This window comes from Netta rufina (genome assembly GCF_964035555.1).
Source record: "Netta rufina genome assembly, chromosome: 5".
Taxonomy (NCBI): domain Eukaryota; kingdom Metazoa; phylum Chordata; class Aves; order Anseriformes; family Anatidae; genus Netta; species Netta rufina.
This window is the reverse complement of record NC_140128.1, coordinates 6123460-6144739: the sequence shown is the minus strand read 5'-3', so window position 1 is coordinate 6144739 and position 21280 is coordinate 6123460. Positions and strand designations below refer to the sequence as shown.

The window sequence follows — 21280 nt, the reverse complement described above, 5'->3', positions numbered from 1 at the left end:
TGCAATGTCCATGAATTGAAATTTGTTACTTTCTTCAGCCAGGTTTGGAGAGTGCATACCACTAGCTTGAGACAATTATTGGTTACCATACTTCATAACACTAGGAAGTACAAATCTGACCCTGTTGTACCTTACAAAAACACACCAAATGAAAACAAGATATTTGGTGTGTATGTACAGATTCTTATGGTCATCAACACAACCTATTTCAATTCTTTTATTTTCACTTAAGGCATAATTCAATCCGGAGACAGCTCAACCTCTCCAACCCTGACTTCAACATCCAGCAGGTTCAGAAACAGGAGCAACTGACAGGAATTGGCCGCATTAAGCCAGAGCTATATAAACAAAGATCAGTGGACACAGATGATGGCCGGAGGAGTAATAGCAAGGCATGTGGAAAACTGAACTTTATTCTGAAATATGACTGTGATTTAGAGCAGCTGATTGTGAAGATACACAAGGCCATCAACCTGCCAGCAAAGGACTTCTCTGGAACTTCGGATCCATATGTGAAGATTTATCTGCTTCCTGACAGAAAAACAAAACACCAGACTAAAGTGCATAGAAAAACCCTAAATCCAGTATTTGATGAAGTTTTTTTATTTACTGTCCCATACAATGATCTAAATGCACGGAAACTCCATTTCTCAGTGTATGACTTTGACAGATTCTCCAGGCATGACTTGATTGGCCAAGTGATAGTGGATAATTTTTTAGATTTGGCAGATTTTCCCAGGGAATGTAATATTTGGAAGGATATTGAATATGTCACCAATGTAAGTACTATTATTTTTCTTTTTGAAATGTTTTGTTTTGAATTTTATTTCCTTAATTATAACTATAATTCTCTCATACATTTATGAAGGAAAATACTCTATTTTCTCTCTTTCTCAAAATTAGATCTTAATCCAAGGAAACTGACAGTACATCTCAGTCTTCATTTCTTGTCCTTTGTATATATTAAAAAACATCTTATGCAAGCGGTACCGGGTTTAATAATTGCCCCAATGATAGAAAAGCTACAGACCACCCTCCTCTAAATCTCAATCTAAAAATTACTTAAGGAAATACTACTACTTTTATTTTGCCTATCTTTCTATGTTTTCCATTATTTGCCACAAATTACATCATAATGGTGAGCCAGAACCACAGATTCAAGATTTCTTGTGTAATGTTCTTCAATCTTTTAAAAGATTACATTTTCCTAAAGCGAGATGATGCCACATTTATAATCCAGGCAAGCAGAGTTCAGAAAACACTTTCCAAACCAAAAATGTTACTGGTCAGCCTAGAAAAACTAAAAATTATAACCACCACCTCAGCACATGTTCCATGAAAGAAACAAAACATACTGAATTGGTTTAAGACTTTGATTGGCACAGATTTGTTACATAGGGAAGTAGGAAATTTATAAAATATTTCTATATTCTGTTCCAAAGTCTCTGGTATCAAGTTCAAGAATCCCATTAGGAACTATGCAGAAAACCACAAAAATTTCTATTGGAAAAGAAAGACCTTTATTCTTTTCCCAAAGCATGAGCCTACCTACTTGTAACGCTATTAGAAATTAATCATGCACACCCTACAGACAACAGATGTTCAGTGAGAAAGATACACTACAGAAATCCACAAAGATGAAGCTCCAAGTGCCAACAGTCACTAAATATTTCATTTAGTGTATCAAACCATACTCAAATGGAACATGCATTTTAGAGTCAAATAAACCCAACATAATTAACAATATGACAGAAGTGTAAATTTGTTAGACCTCAATTCAGGAAAGCATTTAAGTATATGCTTCATTGAATGTAAGAAACTGTAAAAAAGTTAAGAATGTCCTGACACAATTAATTTCCTGAAATGAGATCCTCACCTTATAATTTTTCTATTCTTGCTGTCATCGCTACTTGTGATGAGCTTATTCTTATCTCAGCTGCAAATTTTGCCCATTCAGGGCAGGCGGTACACTTGAGAACACCAGTGTGTGCTGCCCTAATGAACTGTGGTCCTAGAAGGGCATTGCGTGATGCAGTGGGACACTCCTGTTAACCTGATGTTGAAAGTTACAGCTTGTACTGATCATAGGTGTATATATTCGTTCTGTTTAGTGCAGAGCTGCCCTCACACAGCACAGTGTACTCAGAAGTTAGAAAAAAATCCCCAAGCCCACTAAGCATGGAATCAAAGTAAGTTTAACTCTTTGACCTACAACAATTCTGTCACCCTCACTTGACACATTCTTCTTTCTTACCTTGAAATAAAGCTTTTCCCCAGTGCTCTAGCAGAAACACAAGGGTTGCCTGGCAATGAAATCATCTTTGAAGCACAGGTGTGCATGAAGCAAATGCCTTTCTGGAAGAAAGTAGGCAACTTGCATCAGAATTTTTATTATGCCTACGCTGTAAGCAGAGCTCATCAAGTGTTTGGCAAAGTTTTGTACCTTTCTGGTCTGGTAGCATGCCGAATTACAGACCAAATGGATTCAATCTGGCTTTTGTTGTTTGGAATTCCTTTTTGCAATTTGATACTGTCCTTGTTTTAAGGGGATTTATAGTCTTCCTCAGCATCACACAGCTTTGGGTGGAATGTGCTGTGCACCCACCACACAAACCTCTTTTACATTAGGAGGGAACTTCGGCAGCAGCTTTAGCAGCTCCCTTGCTTGAGAGTAACAGGTGGGGGCATGGGCAGTGTCAGGGAAGGAGGAGCCTAACTCTTCTATGAAGAGTTACTTCTCTTTAATCACAAGTGGAAAGAAAGAATCTGTTAGAGCAAAATCACAGTCATTCCAAGCGAAGCCTGGCTTTGTTCAGCGTTAAGTGTGCCAAGCTCAACATTTCCGTTTTACAGTCGCCTGGAAGGTGAAGGCACCAGTGGAGTGACTTTGGTTTGTACTGTTCCTTTTTCTGTGCTTTAAATCTCTGCAAAAGGTTAGCTCTGGAATTTTTTATATCACTTCTCCCTCCAAATTTCCAAAGAAATTAGTTTGTCTTCAGATTTTCTATAATTTCTGAAATTAAAACTTCAGGACTGAAATGTGAGGCATTTATTAATTCCTACTACTACCGATTCCTGTGGGAAGCAGAAGCCCGTTTATCCAAAAGGAACACATGACCCAAAATCTAGACTTGTCACTGGGTTTTCAGCTCAGAGAGACCTTTTCAAAGCAAATGACTCACAGTAGGAGACACGATCCAATTTGGGCTAATCTGAGTTCCGAAATAACAGCATCAGATAAATGAAAGGATGGAGTACTCAGCTTATTCCTTAACATTTCCCGCATGTCAAAGTGTTGAACCAAGTCAAAACTCTCTAGGAGTCACATAATAAACCAGGTTTCAGCACGTTTTCTTGTCTGTGTAGCTCAGATATCTTCAGAATGACAGCAGAAGCTGAATCCCACTGGCTACTCAGTAAAGCCGTTCAACGAAATAGAGCTGTAGCTGTGATCCAAAGCCAGCCACGAGGCAAGTTTGTTATGCTGTCAAAGAGTTCATTAATTTTGATTCTTTGTGCTTCTTGGTACACCAAAGAACCAGATATCCCAAAGACCTTGTTTGCCATTGTTCTCCATTTCATTATGCTCTCATCCAAGCTGACACAGTGACTTGAAAAATGAAGGCATCAAATTATTTTCTTGCCCACCCAAACAGTCTATTTCCAGGGACTGCTGCACAGCGTACCTCTAAGAAGTCAGCTTTACTTCAAACAATGTCATTAAATTGACATGTCTTGCCACATGCTGCCTTCTGTTTTCTAATAATGCTAGATGTCTTATTTATCCAAAACCAACAGTTTTGATCCGTTGGACTACCTGTTGCCAGCCCAGAGCCTGACGTTAGTGCATAACATGGGTACGTGTCAGCATAAAAACATTCCTTCATGCTCAGAAACAATTTGCCTCCAAACACAAATCTCCAACAGCAAAGCAATTGTTCTTCTAATCCCAGCGCCTCTGAGCAGAAAAGCTCTCTCCTGTAACACTGACACTTTTTCCAACCAGAAAGCAGCAGCAGTGGGCTGTTTAATGGAAGAAATAATTAAGCAGATCAACTTTAGATGAACACAAAATGAACCAGATAAGCTTTTCATATAGCCACCAGACAGATGATGCTGGTTCTGGCTCAGGAAAGAAAAAAAAAAAAAAAAAAAAAAAAAAAAGAAAAAAAGGAGATGCTTTTTACAGAACATGAGAACATGTTAGGCTGCAGATGCAAAATGAGCTAATATTTTTTCTGGTAGGATTACACACTGTGGTTTTCTAAATTTAAAGGTAAGAATTATAAAGAAGCTCACATGGATGTCCTCAGATGTATAGGTATAAGCTCTACCATATTTTAACACACTACTCACCTACTATGTGAGTAGGTTCATTGAATGCTGCAGGATTACTCTTCTGAGTAAGGCTTCAACCAGCACTGGAGGGGGTCCAATCCAGTTCCTAATTTGTAAGGGTGTAGACTGGGATATGACACAGTTAACATGCAGTAGCCTGAAGTTCTGGTGATTCAGAAGACACGTTTCAGCAGAAATAATCCGAAAAAGTATTCTTATTTAGAAATTTATGTGGCTATCAGCAAATCACTGAGATCCTTTGTCAATGAGAAGAGCTATATAAATGCAAATTTCTTTCATGGAATTCATTTTATTTATCCATTTTATTTAAAAAAAAATGAAACAGATTTTTATTGTGTTTTGTTACTAAGTATGAAGGGCCAGATATATCTCTGTTGCAAGCTTTTGAAACTAATAGAGTTACAGCACAAATGAAACTGTCCCTGGATATCTATTATGCATTACTGAAAACAGAAAGTAATACAGTTTTAGCATAAGAAATATGGTTGTTGGGTTTTTTTGTTTGTTTGTTTTTAAATCTAATCCAAGCTCTGTGCTTTCCTCACACTTCCATAGCATCTATATTCCTGCATTATTTACAAGTGCAGTTCTGGTAATCTAAAAAGTTTTGTTTGTATTTTAAAAGCTGTTCACTTATATTAATTGACTCAAATCTATCCAATATAGCCACCAAGATGTTTTCTATATAAGAATGTTCTGTTGTAAGACCTTTCTAGGTTGGAGGGCTCAGATGCTTTGCTGGGATGAAGGGAAATACTTCAGATTATATTTTAATCAAAAAGAAAAAATTGCCCATTTTAAAAATATGGTGGTTGGAATATAAAAGTTTAGGTGCACAGGGAGATGTAACGTTCTTCCAAAATGTAGCAAAACAAGAAAATGTGTCCAAACGGACTACAACATGTTCCCTTTTGTAATGGTTCTCAACTGTGGGCCAAAAAAAGTGATCATTACTACTGCTTTTCTGCATTTATCTTACCCAGTCGGTAGCTTGTGTTACAAGTCTTCCACCTTAGCGGTAAGCAATTTCAAACTTCTGAAGCAAGATGAGCCCAGCAAACAAAGACAGGAATATTCAAGGAAGACCCAAGAGACAGCAAGGAGCCAGGGAATCCTTCCCACTGCCTTGCTCTGATGGCCACATCCTGCAGAGCCTTCTTCTCAGGAATCTCTCTGCTAAGTTTCAAGCTATGAAATGTGGAACATCTTCTTAACTCTTGCTGCAAGTGATAGTACAACTGTGCTGTACTTTCATAGAGACTCTCCAGAAATTCTAGACTCAATTTTAGGGCTTTTCTGGATTCAGTTCTAGAGATTATGCTAGACTGTATTCTAGAGGTGGTTGGGTTGTATAGATCTTCCAGTTAGCAATGACACAGTTGAGATGCCCTGGGTAGGGATTAAGGAAAAGCAAATGCATGGGTGAACAGTTGGCTGAGGGCTTGGGCTCAGAGAGAGGGTTTTAGTAAATGGGGTTACATGAGACCAGTGGTAGAACACTAATGGTGTTCTGCAGGGCTCCTTTTAAGGACCTGCAGAGTTCAAGAAGCATTTAGACGATGCTCTCAGACATTTTTGGGTAGTCCTGTTTGGAGTCAGGAGTTGGACTCTATGATCCTTGTGGGTCCCATCCAACTCAGGATATTCTGTGATTCTTTGAGGATAGGTTACAAAAACATTTGTAATGTATCATTTGGTAGTCTCTCAAACATATTCATTGTTTGGAGTAAGTTTTTTTCTTGTTGTTTTTCATAATGTTCATAGACTAATGGCATGTTTTGAAGAGGAAAGAGTTGTTAATATTTCTTTGATTGCCATCTTCAAACTCAAATGTGATCAAGTAAGAATATTTGGCTTTGGGGCAAAAGTCTTTGTCTTTTCCAACCTTAATTATTCTATGAAAATAAAATCAACAAATACAAAGGACAGGTAGCTGTCAGTACGTTTCAGAAAAATGAGAACTTTCTCCTTCAGAAGATTCTCAGTAACCACTTGTACAACTTTTTGTGAATCTAGAAAGAAAAATAATTGCTTGTTAAACACCTGGCAGCTGTGGGGCACAGAGAAGGATTTCTGTGAACTAGACATCTAGCTCTGGTTCATAACAGTTTGTTTGGATTCTCAAAATGTTTGGCCTTCATCAGTCTCTAAGCAGGTGATCTCTCTAGAAAAGAATAATATTTAAAGGACCCCCACTTAGAGCAGGGTAATAATGAAAATAAGAAAAAAGAATGGAAACTTTCATTCTTAACTGGGTCAGCATTTAAAACAAAAACAAAACAAACAGCAACCAAAATAAATAAATAAATAAATAATAATTCAAGCAGTATCTTAGTACACATGATAGTGTTTTGAAAAGGAGAGAATTAAAAAGTGGGATAGTCATAAGTATTTGAAATTTTCCATTCTGGAAGTGCTGATTGTTCCCTGCTGCTATTCTCAAGTTTTCCCAAGAAAGAAAGATTTGAGAATTTGTATTTTTAGGCATTTATGTTGTATAACTGAGATGTAATTGGAATCATAACATCACCAGAAGGAAGTTCCAAGTTCCCTGTTTCAGAGATGTTAATGCCAACCACAGTATGTGTGGAAAAGAGGCAAAGAGAGAGACTAAATGATTTCAGTCAGTTGCTTATGGAAAGCATAATAAAAGTAAAATTTTGAAGCCAGACCAAGTCTACCAGGTTTTCTGCAGTTCAAAACTCTGTTCTGTCCTCACACTGAGAAAAAAAAATCCCCAAAGGTTGCATCTCTCAGGATCACTCCTGCTAAGAGGCTGTGTTCAATTTAATGTATGCCAAATACACGTGCATACTGTTTACACCCCAAAAACTCAAGGAAAATAAACCTCTGTCTTTGAAAGAAGTAAATACTGTGGTAAACTCATGGGCAGCAAAACAGACACAGAGGACATGACTTGCTTGAGTCTGGGCACTACTTAATAGCGGAAGTGAGACTGGGTTCAGAATCTGCAGATTCCTGGCACCTATAGCACTGCTTATCTTCAGCAGTTTACACTCACTGCAGCTGGCAGTAAGTCAACTAAGTCCACCTACTCTGATTTTAAAAGATGTTTAGCTTGTCAAGCTGTTTTAGCCAGTATTTCTAAAATCCCTCATTTGGCAAATTGTTGGATTTTTAAAAAGTAATGACATTGAGCAAGATCTCAGGAAAGCATTTAAAATGTTTACAGTGGGTTTTTTTTTGCAGTCAACAGTTTGAGAAGGAACAGAAACGAACCAAATCTGTGGCTCTAGGTATGAATTCAAACCCAAACTGTTAGTGTTGAAGTGCTATATCTACTTTTTTAGGACTGTAACAGTAAATGAGAAACATTCGATGACTTTTTTTTTTTTTTTTTTTTTTTAATACAGAAGACCTATCCAAGCATTAATCTGTCATTCCATTTACAGAAAATCAGGTAGTCTTTGGCATAAGGGAAGCAATCAGTGCAGAGGTGTACCCATTTCCTTGATATGCAAATACAAGTCTTCTTGGAAGAGAAGAGTCTGGGTTTGCAGACCCAAATGTCTTGGCCACACTAAAGCCTGTCAGAAGCTTAAGGAGCAGCAACAGTTATCACATGCCTAGGCAAATTAAGGCAGCGGACATAAGCAGTAAGATTCACCACACTTAAATTTTAGACGGATTAAAAGTAATCAATAAAAATACACAACCAAAACCAAAAGTACTCAGAAAACTACAGTAAGCATATTTACCTTAAAGAGGCAAATTAGTGGATATTCATCTTCTCATAAAGCACAATGGTCATTCTTTATCTCATAATTTTCCTTTTTTTTTTTTTTTAATTTCTCACTACTATGGATTACCACAGTAAGGATAAAAAAGAAATCAATTAGCTTTCAGCATCAGAAAACTGCTTTAGCCATGGCTTTTCCTATGTTTTTGTGTGTTTGTTTGTAATAAATATTATTTTTTGTTTGTAATAAATATTTAAATGGGTTCGTTTTCATTATCAAAACTGGGTTTTTCCTTTTGTCTTTCTGTGTTTTCTTTTTTTGACTGATGATTTTGTTAATTACTTGCAGGAGTAGATTTCCTAGAAATAAGACAAGTTTAAGTGACTAGAAAACAGCACTCAGCATGGCTAAAGAAAGGATGGATCAAGTTATTTACAGTTGTATGAAGTAGAGAAAATACTGACATGTATTTTCTGAAAACTTAAAGCCAGTGGATGCCTAATCCTGTTTGGAGCAACTAGCGAACCGTCAGAATTATAATCGAGAAAACTTGGGAATGGTCTGAAGTCTGAAACAAAAGGCAAATATTTTGAAGAGCAATGGTCTGAGATGCAGATAGGCTGGTCCCAAGTCAGTGGTACAAGCACTGCAAATGTGGCTCTCAAGAATGGTGACAATTCAGTGCAAGTGATTTCCTAACAGCTTTTTAGCTCCACAGGCATGGCCAGAAACAGGATGAATCTTATAATAACACTGAAGCCTCAGTTAATGTTTACTGGGGCTTTTGGACTAGTTTAAGGCCAAGCTGACTCAGAGAAATGTGGATATGTGTATGTACCACATGAATTTTACTGAACTTGGGAACACAGACATCAGGGTTTATCCACCAAACAAAAAAAAAAAGTAGAAATGGGACCGTTTCAGTGAAAGAATTCTGGAGAGAAAAAATAATTTTGACCTTGGTAATTTGAGAAGTCAAACTCCAGAAAAAGATATTTTGATTTTGCATTTGGAATGCCTTTCTGTTGCAATATATTCAAATATTTTGAAAGTTGAAATAGGAAAAAAAACACCCTGCTCTTTTTAAATCAAAGCAAATTTTTTCAAGTCAAGTCATATATGTCTGCTTCCAAATGGAAATAACTTATATATATAACTGAGTTTCCATTTCCTATGAAATGGAAATCCTGGTTTCTGCACCATTTCTTCCCCAACTCCACAATGCTGCATATTCTTGAGTTCCTCTCTCCTCTTCTGCCTTCGCATTACATGTACCTCCTGCTTTCCAGCCCTATGGCTGTGGTGTGAAGAACACTTTCCTCCATGTATTAGCTACATGCTAAAAAAGGTTAAACCCAATCCTAAATTCTTGCTTTTCTAGATTATTGCAAGAGTCTATAACCACCCATGTAGTATACATTCCCCTTTCTTCTCACCCTCCTCTGACAATTCTTTTTATCGAGAAATCACTCTCTAAACAATACTCAGCCCTCAGTGAAGCAACTCACAATAACATAGATCCTGCATACAAAAGCAAAGGCAAAATGTGATCCTGGCCAGTCAAGCCTGTCCTTCAACTATACCATGCAATTTTGTTAGTGGAAACAGCAAACAAAAACAATGCTCTAGTATTTTACAATTCATAGACAGTATTTCTTCAAGATGAGCAAAGGGCATTCGCACAGCAGTAACTCTGAAACAGCTGTATTAACTGATCTTCACTGCAACCAGCCTGCACGTAATTTGAGATTAGATTGAAACCATGGCCATTTTTTTCTACAGGGTTATATAACTTTCAGCTTAAATATGTATTTAGCCAGGCAGGGAAAAAAAAAAACTTTTCAAGCACACATTTAATTATTAAACAGTTTGGGGAATGCTTGCTTTGTCTTTTTATTTATTTATTTATTTATTTATTTATTTTCCAGCAAAAGCCATGGAGAGTACTTAAATAGGTTGTAAATTCATCAAAATTTCTGCAAAATCCCACTAAGTTTAGTTTCAAATTTGGCTCCAAATATTGAAAGCATTCTTCATTTTGATCAGCACACACTGTACTTATGTGAAAAGCCTCGAGGTATACCATGAGGTATATTTATTTTTCCACCAAAAAGTATGTTTTAGGGTTGTACATCTTTCCTCTATGCACAGTCTGTTTCTCCAGTTCTTATGGAAAAACATTTTTTTCATATATATGTCAGTCTGGTATTAAGCAATAGGTGGACATGTTGCGTAACCTAGGGATTATGTGCAGCTGTGCTCCAAACTCTTACCAAGACACACAGTATGTTTGTGCAGGTTAGTGCAGAGGGGAATAACCCCTAGGAGTAATCCTGGCTCTTTGGGAAGCACCTCCAGCACTAAATTACAGAGTTGTTGGAATTTGGAGAAGGCTACACCATTTGCTAAGTAACTGTTCAGGGGCTCTCTTCAGACCTCCCCACTGACTTTGTGGGGGGAAAACGTCAGAAGCTGCAGTGAGGTTTGATCTGACTGGTGGAGCAGGGTATACTGCGGGAACACTCAACTGAAGTCTTTATCAGGAAACGAAAAAAAAAAAAAAAAAAGTAGCCCTGTACTATTACTTAAATAGACAATGTTATTAATAACAAATGTAAGAGATATGAAGTGGCACCAGAAGAGGAACTAGCTACAGATTAAGCCTGCATATTCCCAACCATGTGTTAAAGACTTTTGGTCAGGTACCACCCACCTATAGCTTTTCTAATCTAGGAGGTTTTTAGCAGCTGATCATGTAGTCTGAAAGAAATAAAAGATGAAACAATCAGATTGGCATAAATAAGAACAGAACCTTTAAAAGATACAATACATTTTGCTAAAATTTGCCTATATGGTCTGCAAGTATAATAGCAGTGTCATTCCAGCCTGAGTGTTGCTGCAAGGCCTCACAGATGTACGACAGCTTCTCCCTCTGACCCTGGCCCCTCAGAGCACAAGGGCTGCTTCTGAGGCTCTGTAGAGAACCTTGCTCAGATTACTACAAAGATGCACAGCTACTTCAATTATTTCACTTTGTTAGAACAGACTACTTGACAGACAAACTACACAGGGAAAGGGGGACACAACGGCATCCTTCTTTCAGTGAGATATTTTCTGGGAGCAGAGCTAAAGAAAAAAAAGGCAAAACTGAGATACCTACATCCAAAGGAGCCTTTTTTATCAAGATTTATCAGTCCCATGGCCACTACCTTTTTCAAATTGCCGACGCTCAAACCTCAGAATCCTGCCCTGGTCCTCACAAACACTGAATGGCAATTTACAATGCCAACTCAAACACTAGAGGCAGGGATATATTAACTTCTGTAGTTAGACCTGCTGAAGACACTGGGACTTCTCACGTGGGTAAATGACGCATATCGTCGCTTGTAGTGTCTGCGCCTTCCCACGGCTCCCTGGCAGAGCATCAGAGTGAGTACTGCACATGGTGTAGTCTGGTGAAGTGGCAGGCTCAAATGAAGACGCTATGCTAATAACGTTTGTGGTAAAATGACATTTGAGATTCACATAGCTACATTTTTCTGGCACTTTGTTGTCTTGATTAAACACCTTGTTCTATTTACTCAAGAAAACAGTAGTCACAAGCTGCAGCTTACCTTAGCGAGTGTCTAATCATTTGCTACTGTCATCAGGCAGACTCAAATGAAAGCTACATACGCCATCTGGAAGAAGATTTCTGACTAGTGATGGCATCTTGCTTGTGATGGGCAGGGAAGCAGAAAACAACTGACAGCTGGAGGTTTTCACAGTTGATTATATGAACTATTGGGATAAATTCCCCACTCAGATTCTTGGGCCAAATCTGGCGTCTTAAAAATAGCAGTTTATCACAACATCAGAAAACGTAACCCTGCCTGTCAGACAACCAATTGCTAGCAGCCACAGTAGACGTGGCTGAAGCCCACTATTCCTCCTACCTAACACTTCCTGTTCCTTTTCCTGCAGCAAAATTCTTTGAAACGGAGCAGTGGCTAGGCAAACAGCAATACTAATATTTTCTATTCTATTTCTATGCAATATTTCTATTAATCTAAAAAGTGCTACCCAAACACTATTAAATTTAATGCAGAAGAATGAAAAAAAAAATGATTTCCACACTAATTTGTACATTTATTATCAGAATTCATAGGGTTCTTTATACGTTTTATTATAAAAGCTTGCTGGGGTTTTATAAATGTATTTAAAAGCCAGCTGTGGTTTAATCAACCATTTGATCTACATTACGATAACTCTTCTGAACAACCCTAATGATAAAATAAATATGTATGTGGTATAGGGAAAGAAAGTCTGTACAAGAAGAATAGGAAGAAAACAGCTGGCACTGGTTTCAAGCCCCCTAGAGAGTTTTTACGAGCATCAGGAAGAAAAGAATCACTTTAAAATAATGAAAACCTTTCAATGTCTGTACTCCACTGAGCACAGAATCTTACAGTAAATGATAATCTAGCAATAAACTTCAGTCTCTGTTGGGATTGCAACATTCTATGCGGGTAAAAATGAGTGGTATCCAGCATGAGATCTTGACTCTACTGAAGTCAGGGAAAAAACTGCCACTAGAGCTTAAATTTCATGCATAACCTTCTTGCTACAGTTTGGAAACAGTACCTTGTAAACTGTATAAAAAGCTCCATGGAATGGTGTAAATAAATCACCTGAGGTGTACCTCAAAAAATTCACTAGAACATCAGAGCAAGCAAGTTAACATCCTTTTTTTCCTCTCTGTAAAACAAATACGTGACAATGTCCTGCTCAACAAAGATTTAAAACTCCACCTTCTCCTCCCCCCACATTAGATGGCTAAAGTATGAGTGAGTCACCCATCAAACCTGTTCCTGGAAGAAGCAGACAGAAATCCCTATATCAGAAATAACCTGAGTCCTATATCCACATCATCAACTTTGACTGGCTGGCAGCAGCCCTAATAGAATGAAAACAGAACAGATTATTGTTCAAGATCTCTGCAGTGAGCACCCTGAGTCATTCTTTTCAGTAGCTCAGCCGTGTTTCTCATGTACTTCTTTTCCAAATTCTACTGTTTACTCGTTATCAGCAGTCTTAGGAAAGTCATGAAAAACACTTCACTTATCACAGAGCTTTTATTATAAAACACATAAATACTATATATTATATATTGCATAAATATTATATATTATAAAACAAATAAAAAGCATCTATTGTGATATCTATAGCCATAATATATATCTTGGTGGGGAAAACAAAACAAAAAAAGTGTGCTTGTTTTAAAAGTAGGCAAGTAGATGAAGCAATAGATGCTCACTCTCCTCACCTCCATCCAGACATTCTCTTGTTCTCACAAATCATTTATTTCAGGAAACGTTTCAGTGCTTAAGCAACACACACAAAAATTGACATTATCATTCTTTTCAGACAGTATTGCTCCAAAAGTTATGAGTCACAGTGCTCAGAGATAACTACATAAATTATTTCAAAATCATACTTCCAAAAAATTGAAGTCAGGCCCTTTTAAGGTGTCAAATAGTGTACACAAAATCATTGTTCATTCTCAAATGAACAGTTCTAAAGTGAACTCATCACTTCGGACAAGGCAATTCACAACCTTGTCTTCATTTCTAAACTATCATATTGTTTAAATTATAAACAACTAAAGGAAAAATTTGAGAAGGCACTAAAGTGACTCCAGGATACTAAGTCAGTCTCAGATTTTCTAAAAATGCAACCATCTTCCTACCCATATGGTAGTATGTACATAATAACACCAGTTATTTTGGGTATAAACATAACCATGCAGGAGCGTGGGCAACTCACCCTGACCCACGTCATGCAAATGCATGTGATGCCGTCAGGAAGGGAGTAAAACTAGCCATAGAAACAAAATCCTGTTATTCTCTAGATGATATTGTTCATGTAGTGTATGCAAAGTAAAACAAGTAAGAAGAAGAGTCGCTAAGAGAAGGAAGTTCTGTTGACTCACTTTTATGGACTTACAGTATTAAAGCACTTGTATCTATACTTAGTGCTCTCTTTTTATCTTGCATCTTATACTACTCTCCGTGCATGTTCAATAAAGTGGACCTAAAATTGCCAGCAGTACTTGTCTAAATATAATAGGGAGGCACGAGCACATCTGATAGAGAAGTACTACTACATAAAGAGAACTGTTATCATACTACACAATCACATTTTCACCTGCTCATGTCATAGGTACCTGAATGATACACTTGAATTCAGAATCTACATTTTCTAAAATAGATTTCTGACTTCTTTTCCTTCCCTTTCATTTAGCTTCCTCACAGTCTTCAGCTTTAATTCAAAGCTGTTTTTCTGTACAGCTCATAAGTAGATGTAGTGCTACATTGGTAAACTACTTAACAGCTCCCAGGTTAAAATATTCTACTTATTTGCAAGGTAGGTGAATGATACACAGCAACAGCATAAAATCTTCTTCCCCATATCTGAGTGGCTTAGTGTCAGAATGGCAATATTGCAGAATAATCTCAGAAGAAAAGAGGGTCACTTTATTTGCATGACCCTTTGGGCAGCATCAGCAGCTACAATTGAGAAACAGAGAAACGTTTCTGGCATTGCCTAAGAGAACTGGTAAAAGCAACCCCTACTTGCTTGATCACCACGGATACCATGCCATTATTTCAGGTCATTCAGGGAGGTTTGCCCTGAGAGGGTTATATACCAACAGCATATTGGCACATCATGCAGTTGGCAAATTTTACACAGCAGTCTGTTGTGAAACTGTCAGTAGTATCTCTGGGAGGAAAAAGAACAGCCTCCCTTAGAATCATAGAAAGATTTGGGTTGGAAGGGACCTTCAGGATCACCTAATTCCAACCCAACTGCTATGGGCAGGGACACCTCCCACTAGACCAGGTTGCTCAAAGCTCCATCAAGCCCTAATCTCTTATGGTTCCCTCCCACCATGAAAAAATAAAAAATAAATAAAATAATTTGACTTCTCTCCTGATTCAAATGGGAATTCTTCTTGCAGCACAGTTTGATAAATCAAGGATGGGAGCAGTTTTCCACACTTCTGAAATAATACTCTCATTAGCATTAATTTTATTGTCCTTCTTCCTTCCTCCATTATTTTACTTTCTTTTATATTTCAAAATCAGAGAGATTCTAAAGCATAGAATGAGACAATTTTGCAGCATTGAAGATTTAGGTGTTTTGTCTATTTTGACATATTTAATAAATGTGCTTTGTACAATTAACCTTACCATCCATAATTACATTCTTTTCCCATGTAACGTGCAATTACAATGAATGGCCATACAAAGACAACTAAAGCAATGTGACTGCACACCTTTTCACCCAATCCATTAACAGAGTATTGCTAGTAGTGAAGTAGTCTCTTTACCTTGGCTGCTTCACTTTGAAATTTGCAGTGATTTTCTTTTCTTCATGACCCATTTAAATAAATTACTAAGAAGTAAATGAAACTTCTATTGAAATTGCTTTACTATCGTTAAAAGTGGGTAATTTTACAGAGAAGTGTTACTAGTAAAATGCATGTTAAATTTAGTTGTGAATTCAGTTTAATGGCAGGTTATGTGGAATGCTCTCAGCTGTGTTTTTAAGCCATAGAGATCCCTTTTCATCATTTTTCTCTTACTTCCATATATTTTTGGGGATGGTGCATTACAGGTGACAGATTAAAAAATTACAAGCCAACATTTTGTGTTTAGTTACACTAACAGTAACCAGAGAAAATTTCAGAGGTAACAAGATTTAAACATAAGGGATTTCTACAAAAACTTTAAACTTTAAAACAAACAAAAAAGCAGAGCAGTTCTCAAACTGGTGGGGGGGTGGGGGGGAAGCGGGGAGAGAGGAGCTATAACACAACAACAGAATTGTCATCTCTAGAGGACCAAATCCCTTGAAGAAATTTCAGTGGAGAGATACTTTGTGATTGGTTTTAAAATTACAAGGAAAACCATGAGAGATGCCTATTTCAAAGAATAAATATCTTTCACTGAAGTGACAATGAAGAAAATGTCTGTGCAACTCTTAGAAAAAAATATGAGAAATATTCATAAAATTACACATCTTTCTCCACCTATCAAATGGCCACTAAGCTTAAAGGGAGAGAGAGAAAATTTTGAAAATTCTGCCTTAGATATACCTTATTAACTGAGATATTACTTCTTGTATCACTTTTTAAGGAAATTAGAAACCAAAAAGGATGAGAAAGAGAAATAGAAAGGGCACATCAGGGATTTCACTGAATTTGGATTTGATTTTCAGATATCACAAGAACTTTTAAAATGATTAGATGAAGTTTGGATTAATGGCAGTACACTGATTAATAGTTATTGTAGTTTGCAAAAGGAGTCCACTATACTCCAGTAGTCAAAATCTAGGGGTACAGCGCTTCTTCATCTGTTTACAATTAACAATGAACACATGCTGTTCTAGCTTCTGCATTCATTACATGAGAGCCTTGAGCAGAATAACTGCCTCCTGGCCTTCCAGGGCACATACACAGAAAAGTGTACAGCAGACCCTCATATCTGCTATACTGAAATTAGATAGATTCACTCAGCAAATGCCTAAAACCCAACAAGAGAGATCTGATTTTAAATATTATTAAAAAGAAAAAAAAAAAAAACTTAGAAAAAAGCTGTGTAATAGCAGGAATTACATGCTACTGTGACATAAAGGTTGATAGTAGCTTTCTAGTTTTCACGTACTTTATGTATTTTTTGAACATTCTCTTTTTTCATATTAACTTGTTCAAAACCAAAATGGCTTGTAGAGACTTAGAACAAAAATAGATTCAGGTTTCTAAAAATGACCCTTCTTTATCACCTATTTTGAATACAATCTGTCCTAAGCCTGAGTAGAAAGGAAGTCATCAGAGAGCACCCAATGTAATCATAATAGATCCATCCATAAAACACCATAGGTGCATACTGAAAAGGAGAGGTTTTTTTCCCCTGATACTGTGACTTTCTTTTTTCAACACTACCCACATACTTGTTTCTCTCCTCCTCAGGGTGATGTGATTAGAATTCATGATATAAGAGACGGCTGTTTTACACAACACAAGATGCTAACACTGAGAATGACATTCAGTGCTAAGGAATAGTGAGGAACTGCGAGTAGGGCCTATAGCTTTAATTTCATCTCACGTTAGCAGCATGTCCATATCAGCTCTTTTCTGCCGAACGGCTGCTCTATGAGACTTAATTAAGACAATGTCAGGGCACGATGAGGGCCTGCAGCTCCCTGGTGCTGGGCTACTAGGAGCCATGTGCTGTGGGACTGGCCAGGAGCTGGGGGAGCCCTGGGGATGGCCAAGGCCAGGGCCTGTAGGAGGGCACCCCTATGGTGGGCCTGACTTGGTGGAGCACACTGGTGGATGGGAGCTGGACACCATCCTACAGTGTAGCTGGGCCCAAGTGGGGTCCTGGGCCACGGGCTGGGGCAGGAGGGCAGCTGCAGCCAGCAAGGCCCAATAGTGCCCTGCTACACTGCATGCTTTCAGTGCCTGTACACGAACAGGTAACTGAGTGGGGCCAGAAGCTGGACCGTCGTTTGGTATTTCAGTGGAGCTGTAAGTCCATGTGAAGCCATTGTAACTCAAGATAAAATGAAAGGCTATCGCATTAGTCTGCATACAAATTTAGTTTAAATTGACATTTTCATTTTAACACATTAAGCAACAATGTTAATGGGCAAGACATTCTGGATTAAAATATTTTGATTAGTTAACTTCTTTTCAAAACCGGTTTCCTCCCTTGCAATTTTTCTTAGAGGTATTTGAAATTTTCATTATTAGTGGGATATTGAGATAATTAAACATTACTTTCAATTTATGTCAGAACAGAAGCAAAAGGTAACTGTCAAGTAATTCATGGCAGAAGTAATTTTGTGTGTTAGAATGGATTTGCTGCTTCATCTTCTTCAAGCTCATACCTGCCTAGAGATATCGAACACTTAATATGTAATTTAGCCTCCCCCTTCTTACAACAGGCCAGGATTTAGCCTTGAAACCATGAGGGTTTATTTTCTCATCTCCTTCTGTCTGTGATCTTCAAGGGTTTTTACGTCAGTAAGGTCAGCCCACCCAGATTACCTTGTATTGTGAAATAGTTGGTGCTACAATGGTTGGTGCTACAATGGCAGTAACCTGTTTTATTATGTTTGTTGTGATGGTTTTGTGTTTTTTTTTTGTTGTTGTTGTTGTTGTTTTTTTGTTTTTTTTTTTTTTTTTTTTGTATCTGAGTATTTCACATAAAATTGAGGTCTAATCCCAGTCAGTTACAGTATACTGAAAAAATACAGGTATTGACATGACTTATACTGACAGCTGTTCATTAAAAGCTTTGGTCCTCACTTTGGGAAACTACTGTCCATTCTTTCAGATTGCGCTGTTGGATTGTTTTGTGAAACTGCCCTCTGTGAGGCATCCCCTCTCCGTCTCACCTACCTGTCCTTCCATTTTTTACAATTGTCACCTAACATTAAAACTCTTCTGCTTCCCAATTGAAGTTCTCCCCCTAGATTTTCTTTCAAGATAGTTCTCCAAACACCCATTCCTTTAAAGAACAATTTGCATTTCATTGCTGTTCCCAAGCTTGTCAACATTTCTAAAGCATTACTGCCTTCTCTGCAGAGTCAACTCTGTACTGAAGTATTTTAGCAGTGTGAAATCATCAAACCCACCCTCAAGAGGCTTCCATTTCAAAAGACTTTTGAAGCATAATACCTAAGGCAGCAATCTATAAACACTGACAATGTGGAATATAATGAAGTGGAATGTACTGAAAGAAATAGAGGAGCAAATCTGTCCACAGCACTTCAGTTGTAAACTCACATCTTACAGGTTATGACATTTTCATCTTTAAATATTAGATTAGAAAGATGCAATGATCTTCAGCTCTCAAGTGTTCCCTATGCTTACCCACACACAGACACATCCCCCCTCCCCATAACAATCAAAATGATAAAAGATACACTGCAATTTATGGAAGAGTCAAGGCTGAGGGAGGGAAGGCAGACTTTTTGTATTATTAAATCCATACAGTACTTCATATTTTGTAGAAAGCAGGAAGTCACAGAAGAGATGCATAAAGCAATAGAAACTCAGGAAAACAAAATACTTTTCAGAGAAACAGCTTAACTTGCAAGGAGAAACTTAAACTTTGATCAGCTACATCTTTCTTTGACCAACAATGCCATCTAGGCAACCCTTCAGAAACAACTCTGTGTATACCCTCTTAACTCGCAGGGAATTTAAAAATTACTTACATTAACTTTCTAGAGAAGTTTCATTTTAGAATTCTTCATTTCTGTTTTCCCTTTGAAATCAACTTCTGACAGCCACACACACATGAACAGGACAAGTATGCCAGCTTCTCCAACCATGTCTCTACTAATTTTCATTAGCTCAATTCAGGCCATCTCCCCAGTTCATCAATTTAGTTTGGAACAAATTAAGACATTATCTCTATCTCAATAGCTACAGGATAATTCATTAGATTCACTCCTAGGCCCAGATGCAGCACTTTAGTCTTTGGGCTATTGAATTAGAAATGTATGTAAAGGATTCAAAGCCAGTACAATCTATAGGACTTAAGCATAAATTTTAAAATAACAATGTGTATGAAATTTGTCTGTACTGAATAGAGGCTTTTAAAAGTAAATACCTTATTAAAGAATAATTTACTAACAGTCTGAAATGACTAAGAAAGAATAAATACATTCTGTAAATGCATTCAGATAACTGAAGACGATATGCAGCTGATTGGAAAGGCAATTTCAGTTAATTGTTGCCATCTAATTATAAGATATAAATTATGACAATGGAGATGTTGGGCCTTTAGAGAGATAAGTACACTGACTGCCTACAGGAGAAGGCCTCTGTCCTTGACTTCCTAAGGACACTGTGGCAAGAGCAAGTTACGAGTTATGTCCTCAGAGACATTAACTGGATTTATTCTGAACCATTAGACTTTTTCATTCAGATCCTTCAACTCCATTTACCCACACTGTAGGATATCTTGACTGACTGACACAATGCAAAGTTGTGTCTGGAGGATCCTCCTTATCACAGAATCACAGAATTTCTAGGTTGGAAGAGACCTCAAGATCATCGAGTCCAACCTCTGACCTAACGCTAACAGTCCCCACTAAACCATATCCCTAAGCTCTACATCTAAACGTCTTTTGAAGACTTCCAGGGATAAATGGACTTATGTGGACTGTAGCAATCTGCCTTAAAGAAAAGTAGTCATGACACAAGGATGATGGAAACAGAAGAAGAAAAAGACAAAAATCCATGCAAAAAGATATCCAGTCCATGAAGTGGAGACATGGAATTACTGACACCATAGTATAACTTTATCCTGTTTTATGTGTGAAATTGGAAAGACACCATGACCCTAATCCAATGTACAGTTTTGAACAATATGCAGAAGAGGAGCAAACCATAAAAGAATTATGAACAAGAACATTGTTATTGGTGGGTGGGGGGTAGGGAGGGGTGGAGCTCTTCTTAAATCCAAAAAAAAAAAAAAAAAAAAAAAAGATAATGAAATACATGCTATTTGCTGGTTGCTTTACTTTTGATACTATCTTTATTTAGAAGTTGCCAAGATGCTAGGCAAAACTATGAATAACTTAAAGTAAGAATATCTGCACCCTGAGCTGAAAATTATAGTGGCTCTCTACCACCTAGTCTGCAGAATGGATTCCTTCTTCTTTCAGTCTCTAAGAAGTACAGCACAAGGTTGTGGCCTTCAGAATTGGTCTGTCAGCCAAGGCATCTGACTAGAAGGTGCTCCAGAATATCTAGGAGAAAAGGTAGTAGAAGCTTTTTTTATGGCATCACTTTATCGTTAGTAATATAAATCCTAACAGAGAAAAAAATCAAGCTACATACTTCATAGAATCATTGAACAGCCTGGGTTGGAAAGGACCTTACAGATCATCTGGTTCCAACCTCCTGCAATGGGCAGGGATGCCACCACTAGACCAGGTTGCCCAAGGTTTCATCCAATCTGGCCTTGAACACCTCCAGGGATGGGGTATCCACAACTTCTCTGGACAACCTGTTCCAGGGCCTCACCACCCTCATAGGAAAGAACTTCCTCCTAAGAATTTCTTGATTAAGAAGCAAAGTTAAAGTTGAATTTAGCTGTCAGAGTTTTAAAAGAACACAATATATTCTTTTAGTTGACCAGCTGACTTAAGTGCTT

General features: G+C 37.6%; 1 protein-coding gene across 1 annotated transcript in view; it reads left to right on the top strand.

The window, feature by feature from the left end:
- The window catches only part of SYT9 (synaptotagmin 9), a gene marked incomplete at its 3' end in the record, with an annotated part of 62477 nt that overhangs the window by 33354 nt on the left and 7843 nt on the right, over nt 1-21280 (top strand). Inside the window, exon 3 of the mRNA XM_084287319.1 lies at nt 233-779. Coding sequence (XP_084143445.1) covers nt 233-779 — 547 coding nt within the window. The remainder of the gene's footprint in view (nt 1-232; nt 780-21280) is intronic.